Source organism: Protopterus annectens, chromosome 2.part2, assembly GCF_019279795.1.
Source record: "Protopterus annectens isolate FY-2018-M chromosome 2.part2, PAN1.0, whole genome shotgun sequence".
NCBI classification, from domain to species: Eukaryota; Metazoa; Chordata; order Ceratodontiformes; family Protopteridae; genus Protopterus; species Protopterus annectens.
In genome coordinates this window covers 773,510,333-773,534,375 of record NC_056730.1, presented here as the reverse complement: position 1 = coordinate 773,534,375, position 24,043 = coordinate 773,510,333, and the positions used below count along the sequence as shown (strand labels likewise).

General features: G+C 37.4%; 1 protein-coding gene and 1 long non-coding RNA gene across 2 annotated transcripts in view; one reads left to right on the top strand and one right to left on the bottom strand.

Annotated features, from left to right (window-relative positions):
* Window positions 1-502: 502 nt before the first annotated feature.
* LOC122795809 lies at window positions 503-4,825 on the top strand. The gene is made up of 2 exons (XR_006363866.1): window positions 503-660; window positions 3,917-4,825. It is a non-coding gene; the product is annotated as an uncharacterized LOC122795809 (long non-coding RNA).
* LOC122795808 (arrestin domain-containing protein 3-like) overlaps window positions 2,977-24,043 on the bottom strand; it is a 492,470-nt gene continuing 471,403 nt past the window's right edge. The window contains exon 7 of the mRNA XM_044064144.1: window positions 2,977-3,275. Coding sequence (XP_043920079.1) covers window positions 2,992-3,275 — 284 coding nt within the window. The 3' untranslated portion in view covers window positions 2,977-2,991. The remainder of the gene's footprint in view (window positions 3,276-24,043) is intronic.

The window sequence follows — 24,043 nt, the reverse complement described above, 5'->3', positions numbered from 1 at the left end:
CTGACAACCAGTCTTGTTTCCTTGACCTTATAAATTTCAGTACCAGTAACATTTTATCTTATGCAACATTTCTTGTAACTACACATTCCAGCCTGGAAAGATTTGAGTTTACATTACTTTTTTCTTTCTTTTTTTGTGTGCATTCCAGACGCTTAACCCATAACTCCTTCAGCACTTACTCTTACCTTCAGTCATTTGTTAAAATATTCTTTCTGCTTGATATAAACATTCGTAATTTGCCCAAGTATGCATAATAATACTTTTGAATACTGTTTTAACTGGAGTCTTTGCTATTTTTTATGCTATTATACAATTACAAAATATTGTAAGAAACAAAAGAGATATTGACTTAACTAACACATGCTTAAAACAGATATATTTACATAAAAACAAAACAAAGAAAATGCAGACCAAGGGATAAATACTCCGTTGCTAAAATATATAAATAACTAAAGTAATGTAACAGGTATGCAACGAATAAACCAGGCAGACAGAAGCCAAGCAGAGAAATGCAGCTGCTATAGCAACGAGATACAGTCACCAATTCTTCCAGTAAACAAAATACTCCATAAGGAAAATGCAGACATCAAGGCAGGAAAAACACAGTCACAAAGGCCTCCAGTAGTAAAAAGCAATCCAGGATATTTATTGTAACAAAAGGTAAGCGCTTTCGCAGTTAAGCTTCATCAGACCAAATACAAAAAGCTAAAATGCACACCATTTAAACACATATATATGTGTATATGTATATATATATATATATATATATATATATATATATATATATATATATATATATATATATATAGCAGCTGCATTTCTCTGCTTGGCTTCTGCCTGGTTTATCCGTTGCTTACCTGTTATATATTTACATGATTTACATTTGCTGTGGTCTGCCTTTTGCTGCACTTTAGATGAAAAAAAAAATGCATGCATGTCAGTCTTGAGATGTCATGTCTTTTCTGCATTTAACTACTCTCATTTGATTTCTATGCCCTAGAACTGTTTTGTTAGATGAAATGGTTTTAAAATTACTATTTAAGTTCCTTGCTTTAACTGAATAAAAGTTGGTGCAGTGTACCCTTAACCATTTCCAAAGGTAGAATAATAAGTCGTAAATTATTTCTTATCAGCTCAGTTAACTGCTGTTTCTTTAACTGTTTACTAACCAGATTATATTTGTCAGTATTCTATTTTGCTGACTTTAAAGCTTTTATGCACTTTTGAAAAAGTGTTTGTATATGTTGAAACTTTTGAACTCACTCTGACTATGTCTTAGAAGTTTATTAAATCTTTTTGTCAGTTCACCATGAACCTTGTCTCTGTTCTTATCTGTTTTGTAATGTGCAGTGGGTTTATGCCACTTTTTTCTAGCAAGATGTACAGAAAATCTTGTAAATAACTGACTTGACTGATATTGTAACTTTGAAATTAACATTTTATGTGTTGTAACAGGACATAATGCATGTGGTTCTTTACCATTACTTTTAAAACATAAATGTTTACTGTCATACCAATCATGTTGCTGTTTAAGATGCCAGTCAAACATAATGCATTTAGATAAAGCATTGACATCAACATTTTCCAATAAGGTACTGCATGTACTATTGTTTTGTTTATACCAATTTTTAAAACCTGACAATACATGTGCTGGACTATTACTACTGTGTACCTGAAAAGTAGTGGTACACTTTACAGTTCTGTTGTTTATGACATCCATGCTGTAGAATGAGAAACAAAGAAAAGAATTACCAGTTTCTGTGTGGAAGGTGGCCAAATCTTCCATCGAGAAAACGTGGAAGTCCCTTGTTGATTCTCCCAAAAGTTGGTCGACACAGCTGGCAGATTCAGCTGTGCAAATGTACAGGACCTGTAAAACTTGCAGAAATGCACTGTTCTGCTACTGGATACTGTGCAGAAGAAGGAGGCAAACGTTTGCTTTGCAACTGGACATACTAACTGAATAAAATGAAAAAGCAGCTGGAGTTGTCACAAGGAGAAACCATGCGGTCAGTCAACTGTGGCTCGCCGTTGAAGAATTCTGTGAATTCTATGCACGTCTTTCTGTTTATCTTGCTGTTAGTTGCATTTACATCCATACACATCACAGTATATTAACTCTTAGTATAAACAGCTACTTTTAGATACTGGATTGTACTAAGTACAATGAATACATGGAATCAAACTGCTTCAGAAACTGCTTTAGTTAGTACGACATTTCTGTTACATTTGACTTTTGGTTCTACAAACACGCAACACATATGCTGTAAGCTCTCTATAGCAAATTCCCAACGTCTGTTTATGCATAGTTACATTTATACCAGAAGGTCTGGTATTTTTCTTAAAGTCTGATGTAATACAGTTCTTTCTTTGTATAACAGTTTTCCTTTGTTCCCTTGTCCTTGGTTCTTTGATGATCCATGGAAACTCAGTCTTGCATTATCTGAAACGTGGTGTTCCAGCACTATCTGAAACTTGATGTTACATTTCTTTACTTCATGGGTGTCCTTGCAGCTGCCATCTACGTCACATGGATGCCAGCATCTTAACTATGCTATGCCAGCACATTTACTACTACTTTGTTAGCATTTTATTTTATTTTTAAATTAACCCTTTATATTTCAAATTATTCTTGCAGCTCTTATTCAAGCTAATAAAACAGAATACTACTAATCTTTCACATACTTGGACTAAGAATATTATTTGTCATATTATTTCAGTAGATTCAAATCAACATTCACTACCTTTCTCCTTTATATATGTTTGTCATGACAAACATTTTCTAAAGTATTCTAAAATATTCCATATACTGCTAAATATGGTGTACTGAGTCTTTAATTGTTTTACTGACTACTCTCAAAATAAGTGTGCTTTAAGTGGTAATACCATGTGTAAAATAGAATTATTGCAAAAACCATTGGATCTATAAGGAGCATTTGCACTGTAAGATATCACTAGGTATATATTGCACGGCAACAAAGGACAGCTGTACTAATTAATTAAAGGGCAGCAACTTACCTTTAGTAAATATTCCAAATAAATAATAGTACAATTTAATATTGAAGGAATCACTGTTGGGATCAGCACGGATTTCCCATTCCATACATCAGTGTCTCCAGGTAGCAGTGGTTCTCCCTTAAATTCTACAAGAATTGTATTTGAAACATTTGTATGCCCTTCGGCATGGAATGTCTGTATTTGGCAAAGGGACACTCTCGGCACAACTTTGCGTGTAGATGAGTTCTGAATCTCAGCAAAGATTTGAATTGTTTCACCTGCAAAGAAATTAATTGAACTTTGAAAAGTACATACAATGCCTTACTTAACAAACAACAAAATTATATTTTTTTATTTGTAATTCTCATGATGTCATTATCTACTCATACACAGACAGACACAAACGTACACACACACACACACACACACACACACACACACACACACACACACACACACACACACACACATCAAAATAATAATGGAAATAAAACAAAAACACTAAGCAACCCTTATTTAATTAAAAATAAATAGAATCCTTGCAATTCATACATACAAACACCACTATAATTAAGAAGAAATTTGAAGCTGATGCATTTCTAAAACTATTATATTTTAATTACTATGCAGCATTACTAAATATGTGTACCACCTCTGTTCTATTTTTATCATTGCAATTTTCAAACATGAGAAGTAAACAATATATAAAATTTGGGACTGGGTTGTGTTCTATTTAATCAGGTCCATGAGTGATAAATATTGTCAGAGTGATTAGATAAATAATCCCCATCATTACATACTGGTATTATGCAACATTTTCGTTTTACTTTTAAAGCTTCATTTTAAAAAGTTAATTGTTATAAATGGCTTTTGCTGCCAATGTTGCAACTGTTATAGTTGTTTTTTTATCTTTTCCCAGAAACATGAAGCGCTCTAGATTAACAACAAAGAATCAGTGATCGGTGACCGAGCTAAAAAGTGCTGGAGAAATGTCCCAGATCAGGAATAATTGTCGGGCATTGCTACCATTTACTTATGATGTTGCTGGAGTAAGATCATTTGAATTAAATATGAGACCATGGCTATATTATTTTTTCAAAGATGCAACCTCACCATAAAAAAATTACTGACTGAAAGTAATCTATATACAGTAGTAGAGTGTAAGCTGAGCTTGGGGAAAACACTGCTGGTATTGGTATTACATCTGCTGTTTGTGTTGCATTTAGCAACAGGAATGTCAGGGAATGGAATTCCAAAGTTCCTGTGAAATATACAGGAGACGGGTAAACTAGAATGTGGCTCATCATGCAACCAGTGAGGAACATGTGCATCTTGGTGAATACATTGACCACTACCTATGGAAAAAAAACAAAACAATTTCCTGTCTGTTCATCAAGAAAACGTCTGAAAGCTGAATCTATAATGAAGGCATTTTAAATCTTGTCCATGAAATGTCGGATGATACTTCTGAAGTCTGAATGGGATAAGTGACTGTTCTCCAAGGGAATGGCCTTACTATGTGGTAAAGTCTGTTCAAAAATTATACTGACTGTAACTACTGTTTGCTTTGAAAAAGACTGTATAAAGGAATACTGCAAGTGTGAACTGAACCCTAGAGATATAATTTTAAATAGATTGAATTTCGCTTCTGTTACTTGCAATGTTTTGTTACAAGTAAATACTTTTCCGTTGTCCATATAAATTTAATTTAGAAACTGAGAGAGGTGTTGACTGGTTTATTACTGTAAGTGACATAAAATGCTACACTGGTGGCTGCAGTAGGCAGAAGGCATTTTTATAAGTTCTAACTTTAAACAACCTGAAAGTACTTTTCCTGAGGAGTTTATTGCTACCAGAAAGGAATATCCATTCCTAACTGAAATATTACATGATACAGTGATACTTGCTGACAGAAAAAAAAAACAATACCACTTAAAATGTGTGAGAAGTGTAAAAACTCTTGTGTCCATAAAGCGGTTTACACTGGCAAGGGGAAATTTGTAGCTGTGAGAAGAGTTGCTTTGAAAAGACATTTTATTGGGGAAAATTTCTTTGAAACCAAAAGTCACGTCTGTACTGAATTTGTAGCTGCTGTTTCCTTCAAAATGGAAAATTTAATTGAGTCTTTGTTGAATTCTAATGAGACTTTATTGAGCTCCACTTCTGACCTTTAACAGAGACACCAAGAAACACCTTTTTGAATCTGATTCCAAAAAAATTGCTTTCAGTGCAAGTGACCACTTACACACAGAGCAGGCTGAAAGCAAATCTGGCCCCTGGTGCAAACCTGTTTATAGATAGGCTTTACACTGACGTAAGTCAGTTGCACCAACAGCAAGTCTTTTGCAATCAGGGCAAACTTACACTGAGAGCAACTCTTTTGGAATCTGGCCCTTAGTCTCCAAAAACAGATGTCTACCACTGACCAACACCAGCTTATCCTCCAACAATGACTCTCCAACATGACAACCCAATTATCCACATCACTGTTCCCAAAACCCAGAACACATCTATAGAAATTTGGAGCAGAAGATGATGATGATGTCAAGGCTTACCTATAGGCATTGATAGGTATAGAACCAAAAAAAAAAAAAAAAGAACAGTCTGCAAGCTAAGTGGGTCTGGATACTATCCTCACATTTAACCAGGGACTCATTAAAATTGTATGTAGATATACTGGGGATGATGATGCACATAAGTACATGAAACAAGAACATTTGGCTAGGGCTGGGGCTTCACTCAAGGTTCAGTTATTTAAGTTTCATAACTGGACATTCAATGTGGACAGATTGGTAAGGTCACAGATGTCTGATTTAATGCATATTTTAAAACTGTGGTTGGAACTTTATGTAAGTAATGTACGAAAAAGACAAGAAATCTTGACTATAGATACATTTAAAAAGGCACTCCCTAGTTAAGTAAGAAAATGAGTATTCAGAGTGAACCTAAGTATTCTGCACAGCACATTGTTTTAGCAGAATATCTACTGTTGAACTTTTCTGACAAGTAATATTGCGGTAGTGGAGAAAAGAAATGCAAGGGTTATTAAACTTGGAGAGAATGATTACATTAGTGAGAGCAAAGTATGTTTGTTAACATAAAACAAAAAAAAGAGTACCCTACAATACAGGCAGAAATGCAAACCCTTTAGACAGTGTTATGCCCAGTAGCGCCAGTGCATAACTTACTATATTATGTGCCAATTGCCCAGGAGTTTCTCACTTCAAAGAACTATGGAAAAAATGGGTGAAATTTCAACCAGGTACACTCCCAGAAACACACAGGCTCTACCAAAAAGAAGTAGGACTAGAAGACACAAAAGGAACTATAATTTGGCTCTGGGTGGCAGAGTTACGTAAATTTGTTACTGTGTCTTTCCATAATACTTCAATTGTTAAAATAATAAAATAAGTCAGAGTGAAACTGATACAGAAGGTTCTATAGATGAGAATACAAACTGAAAAAGAGATAAATGATTCTCTTGCTGAAGAAAAACAACAGAGTGAGAAAGTCACACTGAAAAAACAATCAGTAAAAACTAAATGAAAACTCCAGCCAAGCTAGAACTTCCAATGACTAACCTCCCAAACCTCCTGTAACAGAGGCACATGGGATATATGTAAATGACCCTCATGAACATCAGGTGTTTCAGCTATATGGCAATTCTGATTGCCCATGACTTTTACGTTTGAAGTCGTTTTAATGGACAATTGCTGAAGAAAAAGGAAAATGGGAACTTGAACGATGTTTTAAGCTTCCCTCCACTACACCAGCATGCACAACCAGTCAGAAATAAAAGCAGGACTCTAAGGATTAAGAAAGTAAGAGAACTACTGAAGGGAAACTATCAGTATCCATGGCAGAATACAATTAATTTTGTGGATTTTAGAGACTTGGGGGTTACAGCTGATAAAATGCTTATATGTGTTGTGCAGATGTGTAAATTACCATTGGTCTTTTAAGATTTATGTGTGGTGCAGCCCTTTTATTATGTAACCTGTACCATAATGCAATGCGAATTCTGAACAGTACACAGTTGGGAGCAAGCTGCTGAAATGTTAACATTGCTTATGCAGAGTTGCCATGCTTTGTGTGGTGAAAGTTATCTGTCTGCTGAAAATGATGCTAAAATCTGACACTTCTGTCTTGACCTTCAATGTCAACAATTTTTTTTTTTTTGTGGCAACTCCTGACATGTCAGAACTGGGATCTTCTTGATAAATAAAACTCAACAGTAAATGCAGATGCTAATAGCTATTGCTTGAAAGAGTGCCTTGCAAGTGTGTGGGTATGTGAAAAGTTATTCAGATACTCATTAAAGCCAGAGTTTCTGGCTATATATTAATTACAAATCACTAGTTCTATTAAACAATTCATATAACCTACACAAAGTATGACAAAAGTACCAGAGAGTATTAATGAAACTAAGAGGGCTCAAAGCTAAAGGTATACATATGCCTAGAAAACAACTAGTTGTTACAAATGTGTTATCCAGATATCCTATAGATGGTGTTGCAGGTTATTTGCAGAGCATGGTGTTAACAATATCAGTAACTACTAAAAGGCTAGAAATGTTTAAACAAGCTACCAAAAAATATCCAGATTTGGCCTCAAACCAAGCTGTTTATGCATATGTATTATACAGTAAGATCACAGTTATCATAGCACAATGGTTTGTTGCTACATCAAGACAGAATTGTAGTACTAACAAATAAATGAAAACATGTGCTAAATCAAAGACACTAAGGCCACTGGGACCTACCAAATGTTGAGAAAGAGCCAACATGTCAGTGTGGTGACCAAACAAGACATTATTGACCTAGTGTCAAAAGTGTTAATTCTGCATTGTAGATAAACCATTGCAAAAACATGAGTCACAGATGCCAATACCATTACTACAATGTCCTTGGCAAAAGATAGCCGCTGACTTATTTGAGTTGGAAAGCTAAAACTACTGTGGCGTACTTAATTTTAACTCTTGTGACATAAAAATAATATACCCAACAATAGCTAGCCAAAAAATAATAGCCAGATTCAATACTATATCTTGAAGGTATGGCTTACTTATTGAACTGGTTACAGACAATGCTACACAGTTTATGTCCAGAGAATTCCAACAATTGGTGGTTGACAACTGCTTCGCTCGTGCTGCATCAAGTCCTCACTATCTGGAATCTAATGAAGAAGCTGAGAGCAGTACGGACTTCCAAAAAGATACTAAAACAGACTAAACTTCATAAGGCTTTTAATGGCGTATGATTTTGCATAATGACTACCCATCGTGCAACCAGGACAAGCTGTTCAGCTGAAGCGCGTGTGTGTGTGTGTGTGTGTGTGTGTGTGTGTGTGTGTGTGTGTGTGTGTGTGTGCGCGTGTGTGTGTGCAGTGGGGAGTGAAAAACAACAGAAATAACAGTGTAGAAAACCACTGAATTATCTTTCTACATGGTCCAAACTAAAGGTGGTATTACAGTTTGACTTTATAGGCATATTCACCTGGCTCCTCGAGTGTCAACCTGAATACAGGGCTTCATAAAACCAGACAAACTAATTTTAGCCAAGAATAGCCAGACCGCTATCTGACATATCCTTTCTACACTGATGACAGATTTAGAACTGAATATCTGAGATAAGGATGGAAGTTTGAGTTCAATTAATCATTGTGACAGTGTATATGTTATCTAACAACAGTCAACTGTGACTGTTTCTATTCCATTTCCATTTGACTCTGCTTTGCCTCAAGACTATAAACGTTCTAATGCATGTTACAGAAAAATGGCTCAGAGTTTTCCTGTCTTATGTTCTCAGCAGTTCCAGATTCAGGATACATACATCATCCACATGTTTAGAGTTATTCACACTCCTCACAGGCATCAGTCATGTTTCATAGTTTCATACTTTGCTTTATTGTCTATATCTAGTGCGTTTGTGCTTTAGCAGGTTCAATTCAGAGTACAAATGTAAGATGCAAACAGTGCAACATTTATTTTTTTATGTTAAGTGGGGAGATCTAATAAGTGGTTTAGGGATGGTAAATATTTGTGTATATATATATATATATATATATATATATATATATATATAGTATATTTACTATAATTTCCCTTTTAAGATAAGTGTGTGGCAAAATCATTTAAGTAGTAACATGTATCATAACGCATTATAAAAACAAAAGTCACTTGGGTACAGGATGCTGAAGTGTTAACATCTTTTATGCTGAGTTACCATGTTGTGCACAATAATGGTTGCCTGTTTGTTGAAATTATTGCTGAATCTTGATATTTCAAATGCATTTCCCAGCAGCTCCTTACAAACATGAACTAGATGAAAGGAATACATCTGTACCTATATTTGTAGAAGAAGCCACGGCATTCGCTTCACTTCACTTCACTTTGGAATACTAATGAAAATAATCCTTACTTGAATGGCTTTCAGATAAGATGCATCAGTTTCAAGAAGGCTAAGTGGGAAGGCAATATAAAACACTGAGCAGGGCCAGGGGAAATACAATGATATTATATGGGGAAACAAGGGAAAAGAACACTCTTACTTCATAGTCATATTTTGAACTAAGAAATTATATGATCTAGCAGGGTAACCAAAGGCAAAGAGCCAGTTATTAGTTCCAAGGCCTTACAGAACGCATCTAGGGAAGTTAATATATAGCTATATTTTCTGTGGTCCTTTACAAATGGATATGAAAAAGACTATAATTTCAGCTGTATTTTACTTGCCCAGTGTTATGAACTTCATAGAAACATTTGTACAAGTTGCCTAGACTGGCAGAGAGCAGCACCTATCCAAGTGTTTAAGTACCATTTGATATCCTTCTGTATTAAGGGCCATCAGTATATCCTGGCAATCACTGATTATGTACATGAACCACTTCCAAGCTCAATGGAAGTACACAGGAACTGTGTAAAGCATAAAAATGTGTTTATTTGTGCACAACACAGTCACAACTTAGCAGTTAAATGCTTTCTTCCTCAACAGGACTTTTTCAAACTGTGACTGCATTGTGCATGAATAAACATATTTTTACGCTATACAAAGTTCCTGTGTACTTCCATTAAGCCTGAAGGTGGTTCGTTTACATTTTCATTCAGCTAGCATCTCCTGGTTGTTCCCTGGTGGTTTTAATCACCGATTATGTAACAAAATTTCCTGAGACTATGCCCCTATGTATAGTTAATGCAGAGTCCAAATAAAATAAACTAGAACTCCTTTTTTTCTGAAGAAGGACTTACTCTGAGAAGTTCTTACTGGCCAAGACACCCTATTTATGTGCAGAGTAATCCCCACCTATTTTAAACACTGTAAACCATAGACCTGGATACTCACAAGTTGAATGAATAACTCTTTCCAGAAAACAATATATACCCAAACTATGTGGGGGGCCATGCACCCCACACCCTCAAATGTGGGGGGGCTGTGCCCCCAAATCCCCCTTACTATATATACTAACTCCAGGATTGCACTACAGTGGGGAACAGGGCATATACCTTTCAGAGAAATTAGTTTCAGTCAAATAAGTTTTCACTGGTGAGCTTTCAGTGAATTGTGCTTAGGCAGCTGAGTTTCAGTGAAATGAGTTTTCAACTAAATGAATTTCAGTGAAATGAGTTTTCATTGAAATGATGTAGACCCATATATATATATATATATATATATATATATATATATATATATATATATATGTATATATATCTTGCTGTATACATACATACAGTATGTGTGTGTGTGTGTGTGTGTGTGTGTGTGTGTGTGTGTGTGTGTGTGTATATATATATATATATATATATATATATATATATATATATATATATATATATATATATATATATATATATATATATATATAATTTATATGGCATTACCTACAATAAAGGAATGACCAAAATGTTGATGTTCAAAATGGTAACAGCATAATATGGAAAATGCCAACTCTGATATGCTACTTACTACACACGTGCTGAGAACCAACTTTCGCGTATGAAAAAAAATTCAAAACAAAAAAAAATCACAAATCATCATTTTTTTGGAGGGAGGCAAGCCTCAGTGGTCCTCCATACTCCTGCTAATTATATAAGCTAACTCCAAGATTATACAAAATCACAGAAAGGTCATATTCCCCGACCCCGGGAATTGTGCAGTCTTGCACATCTATAGACATCTGTTTAGCCAATCAATTGAATATAATATATGTAAAGAACTGTGTACATCACTGACGTGAAAATGATTGATGAACGAAACACTGTAAAAGAACAAAATTAATACACCAAAACATCTGTTTTTGCTGGCAGAAAGCCCTCTGTTACATACTTATATTAACTCTAAGAGAAACACAACAGAGGGGAAAAAGCAAATTCCCATAGCCTACTCTACAATGACCACTCAAAACCCGAAAATGGGATCCTTGATAGCACGACTATCCAATCATGTATTCAATATTCTGAAGATTCAGCAATCCATGCATAACCCATATATATGGCATTATCTAAAATAAATGAATGACCAAAATGTTAACTTACAAAACATTGACAGCATAACATCAAAAATGCCACTGTTGACACACTACTACCTACACATGCACCGAGAAACAACCTCAGAGCACGCGCAATTTCAAAATAAATAAATAAACAGCATAAAACATAGCTTTTGCATGGAGGCTTCCTCTGCTGCCCATGCCCTCTGATAATAACATAAACTAACTCCAAGATTGCAGAATATTAGAGAAAAATATTCCCCAAACCCAAGAATTGCGCTGCCTCACACACGTCAACCATCTCTTTAGTTAGCCGATATCTTGTAACATGTTGACTGAAAATGTACAAGATATTCCATACTGAAAGTATGGAGTATGGGAATTTTTTCAAGGCAGCTTTTATTGACTATCAAGGCGGTATGTAAGGTGGCTGCCTAACAGCAGAAAGCAGGATGTTAGTTCCTCATCTAGAGGATCATCTAAAGGAAGACCCTGAAAGCATGGAATGAGAATCCAGTCTGAGCTAAGCCATGGATTGTACCTGTGGAGAGACTTGTTTACAAAAGTGGATGTTGGGCCTGGCAGAGGCCTGTAAACTTGGATTTTTTTTTCAAACAGCCTACATCTTGTAGGGGCTGTGTGAACTGTGAACTCTGAGCAGATATAATCTAAGGTATTGTGCAACTGTGTTTGAATCTGCAAACTTAAGTCAGCTGTGATTCTAATTAGGTTTGATTTGTGATAATAAACCTGTATGTGACTCTGGACTTACACTGGTGGTGTGTGCATTGATTAAATGGTGACTGCAACAATAGAGACAATACCAGAAAAAAATTACATTTGCAAGTGGGGACTGACCAAAAGCTGGTACAATTAAAATACAGTAGCAACTACATGTGCTAGCCATTGTTGATTAACAATATCTGGACTGTGCCATATGGATAAACTAATGAGGGTGGATGACCTGGAATCTTATTTAGTGATATATGAGCACTATGCCATCACAGAGATCTGGGCGGTGAAGCATACTGGGAAATCCCTATCATCCCAGCTGACAGAAGAGGCCCTGAATATACACAACTATAAGACAATGACTAGGACATGGTACGGAGTTCATGTGGGAGTTAGTGATATTAGGTGCAAAACTCTCAGGAACAAGCAGAGATTCAAGGCAGACCATTCCATGCATGTCACAACTGTAGGTAAGACTTTAGTCCTGAGTGGACTTCTTTCTTTCTTGAAAATGATAGCTAGGTACACAGAAAAGACAACTGGCTTCAACAATTGGCTGAACAGCTGATGTCATTCTACAGGGTTCTAGCATGTGACAGGATGGGATGAGATGACTAATATTTCAACTTGCTTCACAAAGGGTGGCCTGCACCTCATGTTCAAAGGCATTTACATTCTACCTAAAGCCTTTTGCCGTATAGTGCCTTTCTTAGGCAGAATGCAATTAATGAATATTCTAGTGTTGAATATTCATCAACCTCTAAGATGGACCAACTTAAGATGTCTCTTCTCAATGGCAGACATCTCAACAACAATTTGCCTGAAATTTAGATTCTCCTGCACCTGAAACATACCCGTTTTGGTGTAATTACTGAAATTTGGTCTAAATGCAAAGAAAGCTCCCTTCCATACCTAGGATTTTGCACTTATCATACCTTGAGGACTGATGCAACTCCAGTAACATCTGCATGTTTATCATCTCAAGGTAGATTCTCTGAGACTCATAAGTTCATAGGTTCATAGGTGTATATTAGGTCAACGACCACTGGGGCCTTGTTAAGTCTAGCCATGCATCCCAAATCTCTGACAAGACCTTGTACTCTTGATAAGTGTAAGCAAGAACTTAATAGATAAAACATTTATAAGCAGGGGCTTGGGAGATCAATCATTTACAGGCTGCCTGTGTCCATTAGAGAGACAGGTGTCAAACTAGGGATGAATTTCCTGTTCTCCATCCAACTGTCACTGTCCAAGTTACACTTGCATTGGGTTAGGGAGGAACTTGCTTTGCTTGGATGAGGAACCTGTTCCACAGAAGGGGTAGTCTCTGGGGAATCTAGCTGATATGACTGAACAACCATTACATCAAACTACACATCATCAAGACAAAAGGATCAAATAGCTGAAACACTGAATGTTCAGGCCATTGAATCTGAACTCATAGAAGTACACTGGTTGGCTAACTAGTCAGTAAGCATTATTATCTATAGAAGCTATATACATTTTACGCTGTTTTAGCACTTTAAACACATTTATAATGGATGACACCTAAGTTGTTGGCCGACCAATGTACTTTGATGAGTTCAGATTTGACGGTCTGAACATTTGATGTTTCAACCATTCAACCTTTTTGTCTCGGTGGTGTATAGTTCAATGTAGTGGTTGTTCAATCATATCAACTAGATCCATCTCTAGGCTACATACCTGTCTCTCCAGCAGGTCTTATGTCACAGGCAAGATTTAAAACTTTAGAATGGGTAATTCTGGTGCTGACTGCTTTGTGGATATACAAAACGTCCATCAAGATGGGGTCCAGCAATGCCTTGTATGCCAGGCATACAATTCCCCTGAACAGCATGCAGGAGACAGAATACAGATAGGGCTTTGAGGTGGTCTGCACACAACATATTACTTATGCTCCTGCATTCTTTTTGTGAGGAACTTCTAAGGACATTCCAGTTGTTGAAAGTGCCTCGTTAAGTACATACCAAAGGGGCCAGTGTACTGAATGATAAGTTTGATGAATGTCAAATACAGTGGAACAATGACCTGCTTGGACCTAGATGCCATACCTTTGTTTATATGTTGCACAAGACAGAATGATTTTCTCACTATTGTAGACACATGATGGTCTAAGACTAGATTACTGTCTGTGTGTCCCCAAGTCTCTGACTATTAGTTTGACTCTTAGGGGTGTGTTATCAAAATTATAGTTTCCAGGGCTGGAGGAATTCCCAAATGATACTATTATACATTTTATTGCACTTAGTTTTTGCCCATGGCTCTGATACAAGTTATTTGTCTGTGTCATTCCATCCTGGAGAGCATTAGTGTTGCTGGGGGATTCCACAAGTGCTCACACCTTTTTCAGTTTTTCCCAGTTTGGGGTTGCCACAGCAGATCACGGTCCACTAATGATTGGCAGTAGTTTTTACGGTGCAGAGTTGCCGGCCTGACGCCCAACCTTCATGGAAGGCACACCCACACGCAGACGCACCTACCTGCATTTCTTTACAGTTCACGCAGCCTCGAGGAGGACATGCAGACTCCGCACAGCAGGAACTCCAGCTGAGAATCGAACCAAAGAACCTCTTGCTGTGAAGTGACAACCCTAACCGCTACACCACCACGGCTGTCAAGATTTTACAATTGCTCCTAATTTGCAATTGTCTGCAAATTTGGTCAGCCAGAGGCCTTTGACATTGGCCTTGACTTTAGAGAGCCTGGTAATTACATACTTGCCTGCCTTACAAGCCAGATTTACAAAGATAAGGAATGTATTATAACTAATGATGTCAATTGTGACATTAAAATTCTTATTAGGATACACCCTCAACAGCTTTGGATTCATCAAAGGGAGATCATGACAAATCTAGCCAGTTTCTTTGAGAGGGTCACATATACTTTTGACAGTGGTGATACTGTTCACACAGTGTATCTTGACCTAACCAAATCATTTGGCACCATTTTCCATGCTGGCATTTTAAATAAGCTAAATGCTCTCTAAATAGAGACCCTTGTTTAGTTCGATGGATAGCAAACTAGCTAAAGGAGAGAATACATCCAGTTTGTTTGGCAGATGTCTCATCTGAAAATTAGATGGTAACCAGTGAAGTCTCCCAGGACTCTATACTGTGACTTCCTTTTTGGAATTTACTTCTCTAATCTCCAAAGTGGGAAACATGATCTCTGGTTTACAAAGTTTCCGAATGAGTACAAGTTAGGTGTTACTGTCAAGATCACCCTATGATAATTGTACCTTTCACAAATAACTTATACGTTCATTGGTTCATAGGTCTATATTAGGCTAATGACTACTAGGCCCTTTATAAGCCTAACCATGCAATCCAACCCAACTGTGTCCCTATATATCATGGGCATTCATTAGGAAGGGTTATGTTAGCTTGGAAGTTTCTTGGGGTTATGTGTGTGTTTGTGTGTGTATGGGGCGGGTTATGTTAGTTTGGGCATAACTGTCTGCCTATCACAGATAGCCAGCCTAGTTATTAGCTGGTATAATGAAAATGGGCTCAAATTAAACTTAAAAAAGTGTAGTATCATTTTGCTTGGCAAGCACCCCAACCCTCAAGATATAACTTTGGTGACAAAAGTAGCTGACTCTAAGTGAGACTGCTGACGAGTCACGAGTGGAGTCCCAAAGGGTTTGGTCCTGGGTCCTCTCCTGTTTGGTATCTACTTCTCTGAAGTGCAGGCTGACTTGAAGGGACTCTGGCTGACAAAGTTCGCAAATGATTGCAAGTTGGGAGCTATTATTAACTCCCCAAGTGATGTTGACATCCTACAGAAAGGCCTCACAGAGACCAACGACTGGTGTCAGAACCATGGCCTTAAGCTCACTGCCAAAAAATGTGTTGTCATCCCTTTTGGGAAAAACCTGGTTCCCATGAATTACCACATCGATGGTAGTCCACTGAACACAGACGGCGCTATAAGATATTTGGGAACACAGGTTGACAGCATTCTCTCTTTTGACCATCACATTGCCACTGTAGTCAGAAATTCTTTCTATGTGGCACATCTCATTACCAAGGGTTTTGCATTCACGAAGAAAGAAGTCATTGTCTCCCTCTACTCTTCCCTCATTAGGCCAGTCATCGAGTACAATGCCCCATTTGGCATGTACCTCACTAAACACCTGTAACAACTGGAGAAGCCGCAAAAGTACCTCACAAAGAGGATCCTAGGCCTTAAGCATTTGTTCTATATGGACAGACTAAAAAAACTCCAACTATTCTCTGTCTCATATCACCTACTTAGAGGCAATCACTGCTTGACTTACAAAGCCATGTCTGACACAGCTCTGTTAGAAATAGTACATCTGAAGAAATCCCAATCCCTCTGCACCACACGCTCCAGAGACCTCAACCTCATTACCACAATCAACAAAACATACTGGAGGGACAGGTTCATAATCCAGAGACTGCCCATGTTATGGAATAGACTTCCCATACATATCAAGCAGAGCACCTCACTGGCCCTCTTCAAAAGAAATATTGATGAGTGGATGAGAAATAGAAAATTCACCACAGGGATTACTCCTGTAGCTTTACTCGACAGAGGCACTGGGAACTAAGGTCGGGTGGCACAATGCCAGGGTAATTATATGGGCTAGGCTTGTAAAGGCTCCAGGGCCATTAGCCTAGTACACACCTATGAACACTTTCCTCTCCTTTGATCATCATGTGGCATCTATAGGCAGAAATTCTTCTACTTAGCAAAAGTAATACTCAAGGTTATGTCATTCTTCTCTAAATTATTTATATTTTCTTATTTATCCTTTGTTGACCAGGTTAGGCCCACCAGGCAAGTATCCTCTTTTCAGGGTAGATCTGAGGTGGTATTTTTACTGCTATGGGCAATTTGGCCAAGGCACTGGGAATTTACTATTCTTTTCAATATGTGCTGTGGGATCTTTTATATCCACCTGAGCTACCACCAACTGAAGCAAATGAGGCATTGGTTTAATATCTCATCCAAAGGACGTCACACTCAGGAGTGCAGCACCCCCCCGCCCCTTATGCTGCACTGCAGTGTCACTAACAACTCTACCTAGTGTGGGACAGCCATATGAAACAAATTGCTATTGCTCTGCCATTTCTTTTTGAGAGATCATGTCTTTGACATCTGTAAGAGCACAGATTTTGTGACAGAGGGATTGTCCCTCTTCTTGTTGTTTTTAAAATTAACGAAATGCTTTCATCTTCCATATATACTGAAGTCAAGTGGGAGTGCATAATCCCTGATGAGTCTAAATAAAACAGTTCAATCAGCATATAAAGACAGTTCTGTCCTTGCAATAGCAAAGAGACATCTAATCAATTTAATGTGAAACAACTGAAAGGACATTGAATAACAGTGTGGGATTCCATCAGCAGGCGTACATAATATAAACAAAAGACAAAGGTTGAGATTGTGAAAAGTCTTACACCAGGTTACTTGAATGTTCAACATAAATAAAGGGGCAGTGTTAAGTTTCAGGAATAATTAAAGGGGCAATATAACAGAGTTCATGTGTATTATGCATGTGAATTGTAATATTAACTATACAGGTTTATTGATAATGCACAACTTTAGTGTATGTTGGCTTTGCATATATTACACAAGCAAGCACACACACACAAGCACATGCACACACACACACAGACACACACACACACACACACACACACACACACACACACACACACACACACACACACACACACACACACACACACACACACACACCTTGGTATTAGGCAGTTATAATCCCACATGTCTGAGCATCTCAGAACACTTTAGCTGTCATATTTGGCTCTCCTACATTACAGCACAGAGCACTACTGTTTTCCAAACCTTGTTGAGTCTCAAAGCATGGGTCAAAATCCAAACATCTTGCTGATGATGTCATCTATGTTGGTGTAGAGGGATAATGTCTTTGTTATGACCCAGGCAGGCTGATTTCAGTCCATTACCCAAGCACCTATAACAGCTGGTGGGTGAAGGGAGGAATAATGGGACTATGCTTGCTTATTTGCTTTCAGAGGAAGCTTGCGGATGACATGCTGGTGTGAGAAAGGCCATTCTTGAAGCATCAGTGAAGTCCATAACTACGAACATTGGCCAGAGTTGGTGAATGTGCAGCCACACCTTAGAAGGGATATGGACTTACCAGAAGAGATACTCATGCCGAACAGCTCACAATGTTCTTCAGAATGATGAAAACATAAAGGGGTTTGGGTCTTCCATTAGTGTGTCAAGCCATGCTCTTGGAGCAGCAATGATGGCTCCCAGTTTCACTCTTCTTCTCATAGGTTCACAAGAGCCTTTGCAAGGCTAGCCAATTATACCTAGGATATGACAATATTACAGCTTAAATCCCCAGATATGGCATGGTGTAGTATTAAGGTAATGGGTCTTTAGGTGTTGCAGCCCTAAGTCATTATACAGACTGCCTCTATCCATAAGGGGCATGGGCAGTACTCTGGGAAATATTAGGTTGTATGCCCTTGTGGATCATTTTAAACCTTTCTTTTTTGTGAGAATCAAACCCTGTACCTTGTGTTTGTGAGGTAAACATTTTAACCACTACGTCAATCATCCAATCCGATAATGTCTTTGCTATGACACAGGCAGGCTGCTCTATCTTTACCAGTGTATTCCAGCTACTGAACGTGGCTTGGGGGGAGTTAAAAATTTGGGTGATGCTGTATAACTTTGGTATCATGGAGGGGAGGACTCAGAAGACCCAAACTTCCTCAGAAGTCATAACATCCTACACAGTCAACACATAAAAAAACAGTCCTGCAGATAAACGTGTAAGATGGAGAACATATCAGCAGAGTGAGAGATGAACAGACTTACAGAAATGTCCAGATTTTTCAGGTACAAAGCAGTACAATTATACCTGGCTACACATGCAGCTGGCATCTACTGATATGTGGTAGCCTGGGCATAGGGCTATATGTGTAAACAGTACTGAACAGATTAATATAATGTATAACATAAGAGTTGATATTGGTTCATATACAATTAGTAATGCAATTACTGTAAACACGTTAACCTTAACAATATATTAACATACCACTCAAGTAGCTGTATATCATACTCTTATAAAATACTTTGTTATGCAGGTAAAATGTAAGGACCTCAACAGTTATGATTAGTATATTACCCAAACACCCATGAGTTCATGGTGAATACTTGCAGGAAAGGTTACAATTTTACATGACAAGAGACCTGATATGCAGAGTATCCCAGTAGTGGTATATATAGGTAAAATTAAACATATTCAGCATACATTATGCCCACACAAACAGTCTGGTAACCACATGTGTAGTGAATATTACATATATGTAAAATAAAAAGTTGCAATTAGTATAGGATGTCATTGTTTATCTATGTATTCTGCTAGCTGAGTGCTGTCTTGTGTGTTGATACACTTGTGTGATTATGGTGGGGGACATAACAGTACGCTGATAATGCATCTATAATGATGATGTTGGATGTGTGCAGATTAGATCAGTTCATAATTCCTTGAGTGAGGTACAACAGCTATGTATCTGTGGCTTTGCTACAAACTATGATGTGGTGTATAGGAAGCAATAATGTAATAAGATGCTCTGATGACATGTGACTAAAGAATAAGCAATTATAAAGAGGATAAATCTTATCAGTGAAAATCTGAGATAATTGTTTTTCGAGTAGTACACAACTTAGAGATGTCTAAGTTGTGTACTACTCGGAAAAACAATTATCAGCACTAATTTGCATATTACCCAGGAATTTTTGTCACATGGCAATAATAATATTCTTATTATATCAGTTATCCAAGTTAGCACTATGAATTCCAATTTATGGGAAATGCAACTAAGTATGGTATACCTTCCACATACATTACAATTATACTGTGCTCTCATCACACACACACATACACACACACACACACACACACACACACACACACACACACACACACACACGCATGCACACACACACACACAAACACACACACACACACACACACACACACACACACACACACACACACACACACACACACACACACATCTACAGTATTTAAAATGTTAACTTATACTAGCATAACAGAAATTATAAAACCATTGTTTGTACTGAATTTTGCTTACTGTAGGTGTGATGTTGCCAGCAGGTTGTTGCATAATCAACTTGCAACTGTACTTTACCTGTTTTGTGGCAGTTTTCTTCCCCCATATTACCCATTTGTGTATTTTGTCTGAACTAGTACCCATGACTGCAGAGAACGCTGCAAACCAAATAGTATAAATAAAGAACATTTGATTAATAATAAAAGGTAAGCCTTTTTATTAATTTACTTTACAGTTTTATTTTGACTATATAAAATATGCATTTCAAATGTGCTAACGACACTGTAGACTTGTACAGTGTGTACATAATGTACTATACTCAAAGCATACTCTGATTAACATTAGGAACAATGATGTTAATATGAATGTACAATACATGTATCTGACAAGGACTCATAAATAATATGCAAACCATTGCAGAACACATTTATATTGCACCTTTGCATCCATATATAGGAATTCCCAGTGGATGTGTGAACTGTACCACTGTTACCTTGAATTACCTGCAAACCAACACGAGTTAGAAAGGCACACAAGCAACACAGTAAATGTGGGTCCCATTTTTTTTTTTTGCAAAAATCAGTAATCAGAGATACCACAGTGATAAAGCTATCTCAACTCCAAATTTCAAAATCCTAATAAATAAGCAGCTCTATTAAGAATACAACCATCTCGGGCACAAGATGAGAAGAGAAGAGCTAATGCTCCCTGCATAGAACATATTATAAGACTATAATATTCATTGCACATGTAGTTCTTACACTGTCTGATAACCAAAATGCACATTGAACTTTTTTTGTATTACTTGTGTATGACGCTGCTGTCAGTATATTGTATAGTAGGTTTACCATTATGCAATCATATATACTTTGTTGCAAGTATGCAACAAGTATTCCTAGATAACAGGGTAATACATAAACCACAACTGTGAATGCTATTTTCCAAGTTCAATACTCATATAGCTATATTTTGCTAGCATGACAAAACTCATTACAACAGTATATGATAAGGTTGAAGCATAGTTAGGGTGCAGGGAAGGGGACAGCTGCCTTGGGTGCTACATCTTTGTAGTACCTGCATTCATTTCTACACTGCATTTCTGAATGTTGGTACAAAAACAAATTCTGATACTACTTCTGTGGTCAGGACTGGTGTGCTTGTTTCAGAAGTTCATGTTTTTAAGAGACTACCATCTTTTGAGATGATATCTAGCAGTACTCCTTAAGAAAGAAGTTTAGAGCACCACCAGACTGGAGGGCAGACCTTTTGTTTTTTGCTCTTCACTTGGAGATGAGGGGCAGGCACATATGACCTGGTGCTCCTCCTTCTTTTTTTAGCGTCTCATCTAAGAGATGAGGATTGCTAGATCAGGGAGCAGTACCGAGCACTAGATGAGATAGCTATGACTTTGGCTATGGCTATGGCTATGGTTTCTCGTACTGTTAAGGAGTGGTATGCGAGTGCATTGCTACATTTTCACAATACATTACAGTAGCAGCATGTATGAACCACTACTTACTCACTGTTGCACATTGTTTTGCATATAGCTATACACATAGGTGATTATGCTACCCAGACTTCAGTATGCTAACAAATAACTATTTTTTAGACATGACCATATTACATATTACTCTACTTGTGATATTCTAGACATACTTGCAAATTCCATCTTTGTTGATGTTGTTTCTTTTCTAAGCCCTCCTCTACCTCATATGTTTTTCAATGTAATTCAGGTGATTAAATATCAATAATTGGGTATATATATATATATATATATATATATATATATATATATATATACACACACACACACACACACAAGCAAAACCATATATATATATATATATATATATATATATATATATATATATATATATTAGCACTTAGATCTTACATGCCAATTTATTTTAAAATAAGAAGGTTTGTGGTCTGCACTGTTGTGGCAGGAAGCAGCTTACATCCTTCAGAACAAATTGCTGATTGAAGGCCCAGTGTCTGCTATTCTAAAAGTGTATTAGTTCTGGCTTAAGCACTTGGGCTTCAGGCCAGTTATTCTACATTAAGAAGGTTTGTGGTCTGCACTCTTGTGGGAGGAGAGGCTGGATTCTGCCCTTCTGAGCTGTGAATTTCAGGTCACAGGCTTATTGTGATTGCTTATTTGAACTGTTTCTTTCTGAAAATGGTACGCCTTGTTGTTGTAGCACAGAAGTGCTTAATCTAGTTTGATTCTAGAAGGAGCACTGATCCAGGCCATCATCTTTTGAGAAGGTTCCCATGCACCCTAGTAAGCAGGGGTGTGCAGTTAGAACTTGTCTAATTGAAGACTGCTTGAACAGGGCTCTGGTTAATTGGATAACTTGTTTAAGTCAGTTTGTTCGTTTTCTATTGTTTTTTTTATATATATATATATGTATTGCACTTTATTCATCAGCTTTTACTGTATTTGTGTTTCTTCCTACTTTATTACTGGGGGCATTGACTACAACTCTGATCTGCGCTATATATAAATAAGTATCCTTTTCTGTGCTTTTAAACTGTTTTTCGAGTGTATCTGCTTTATTTTCTGAAAAACAAAACAAAACAAAAAAAATATATATATATATATATATATATATATATATATATATATATATATATATATATATACTTGCTTCCCACCTTTCTAAGCTAATATAATCCAGTTTTCAGGTTAGTGCTGAATTCAGGGCTGTGTTACAAATCTCTGTGTTTGCCCATACCTTACTTGGATAGAAGGATGTTTCTCTGCTCACCAGTGAGAGAGGGGAGCTTTGAGCAGCCTATCTGTCCCTGGAGGAGTGGTTTCAGCCCAGAAATTAGTAGTTTATTGGCCATTTTGGGCTAATTTCTATCTCTTTCATTTCCCTGGTATAAATACCGTATTTGCCCGGTTTTGCACGCCGAGCAGTGCCGGTTAGCTAGGGTAAAACTATTCCTGGCTCCACAAAGTCTCCTCTTCAATTTTTCCCTTGGATCTAGACAAACATTCAACTTAAGCACTCAAGCCATTCATTTCTCAGCTCAGCATTTGCTCAAAACTTATAGCAAGCACTTATAAACCCTAGCACTCGACCCTCCTGTACTGTATAGAAGGACAAGGTTCTCTATTTGACCTTACCAGCCATCCAGTAAAACAGTTCACTGTACCTATCCAGGCATGTCCAAAGGGCAGTTTCAGGTGTACTCTCCCGTCCAAGTGGTGAATCTGAGCATTTTGAGGCAATGTTACAACTGCGTCATATACACAGACAACCCCCTCCTCCTACCACCAAACACTAATACATGCGAGAGATGCAGTTATACAGCCAAACTAGAGGCTAAGCTCTCTCAACCCAAGCTTGGATCAGACAGTCAAGAGGAGAAGGGAAATACTTGCATTACACCACCAGTCTTACATAGACCCATTAAACCAGCACCGGCAAAAAAACACACATAAATACATGAAAACATACTCGGAGGCTATAAATAAAAATCTGCAAAACCAACAGAGACCTCCAAAGCAAACATCCAAGCAACCTCCACCCCCCAACACAAACCATGAAACACATACTTCACAAAACCAGTGTGCCATGCAATCACAGCCCTTAAGGCAAAATAACATACCCAACATACTAGTAATAGGTGACTCTATAGTCAGGCACACTGATGTCCCACTCACTAGGCTGAATAAGGAGAAGGTTACTGTT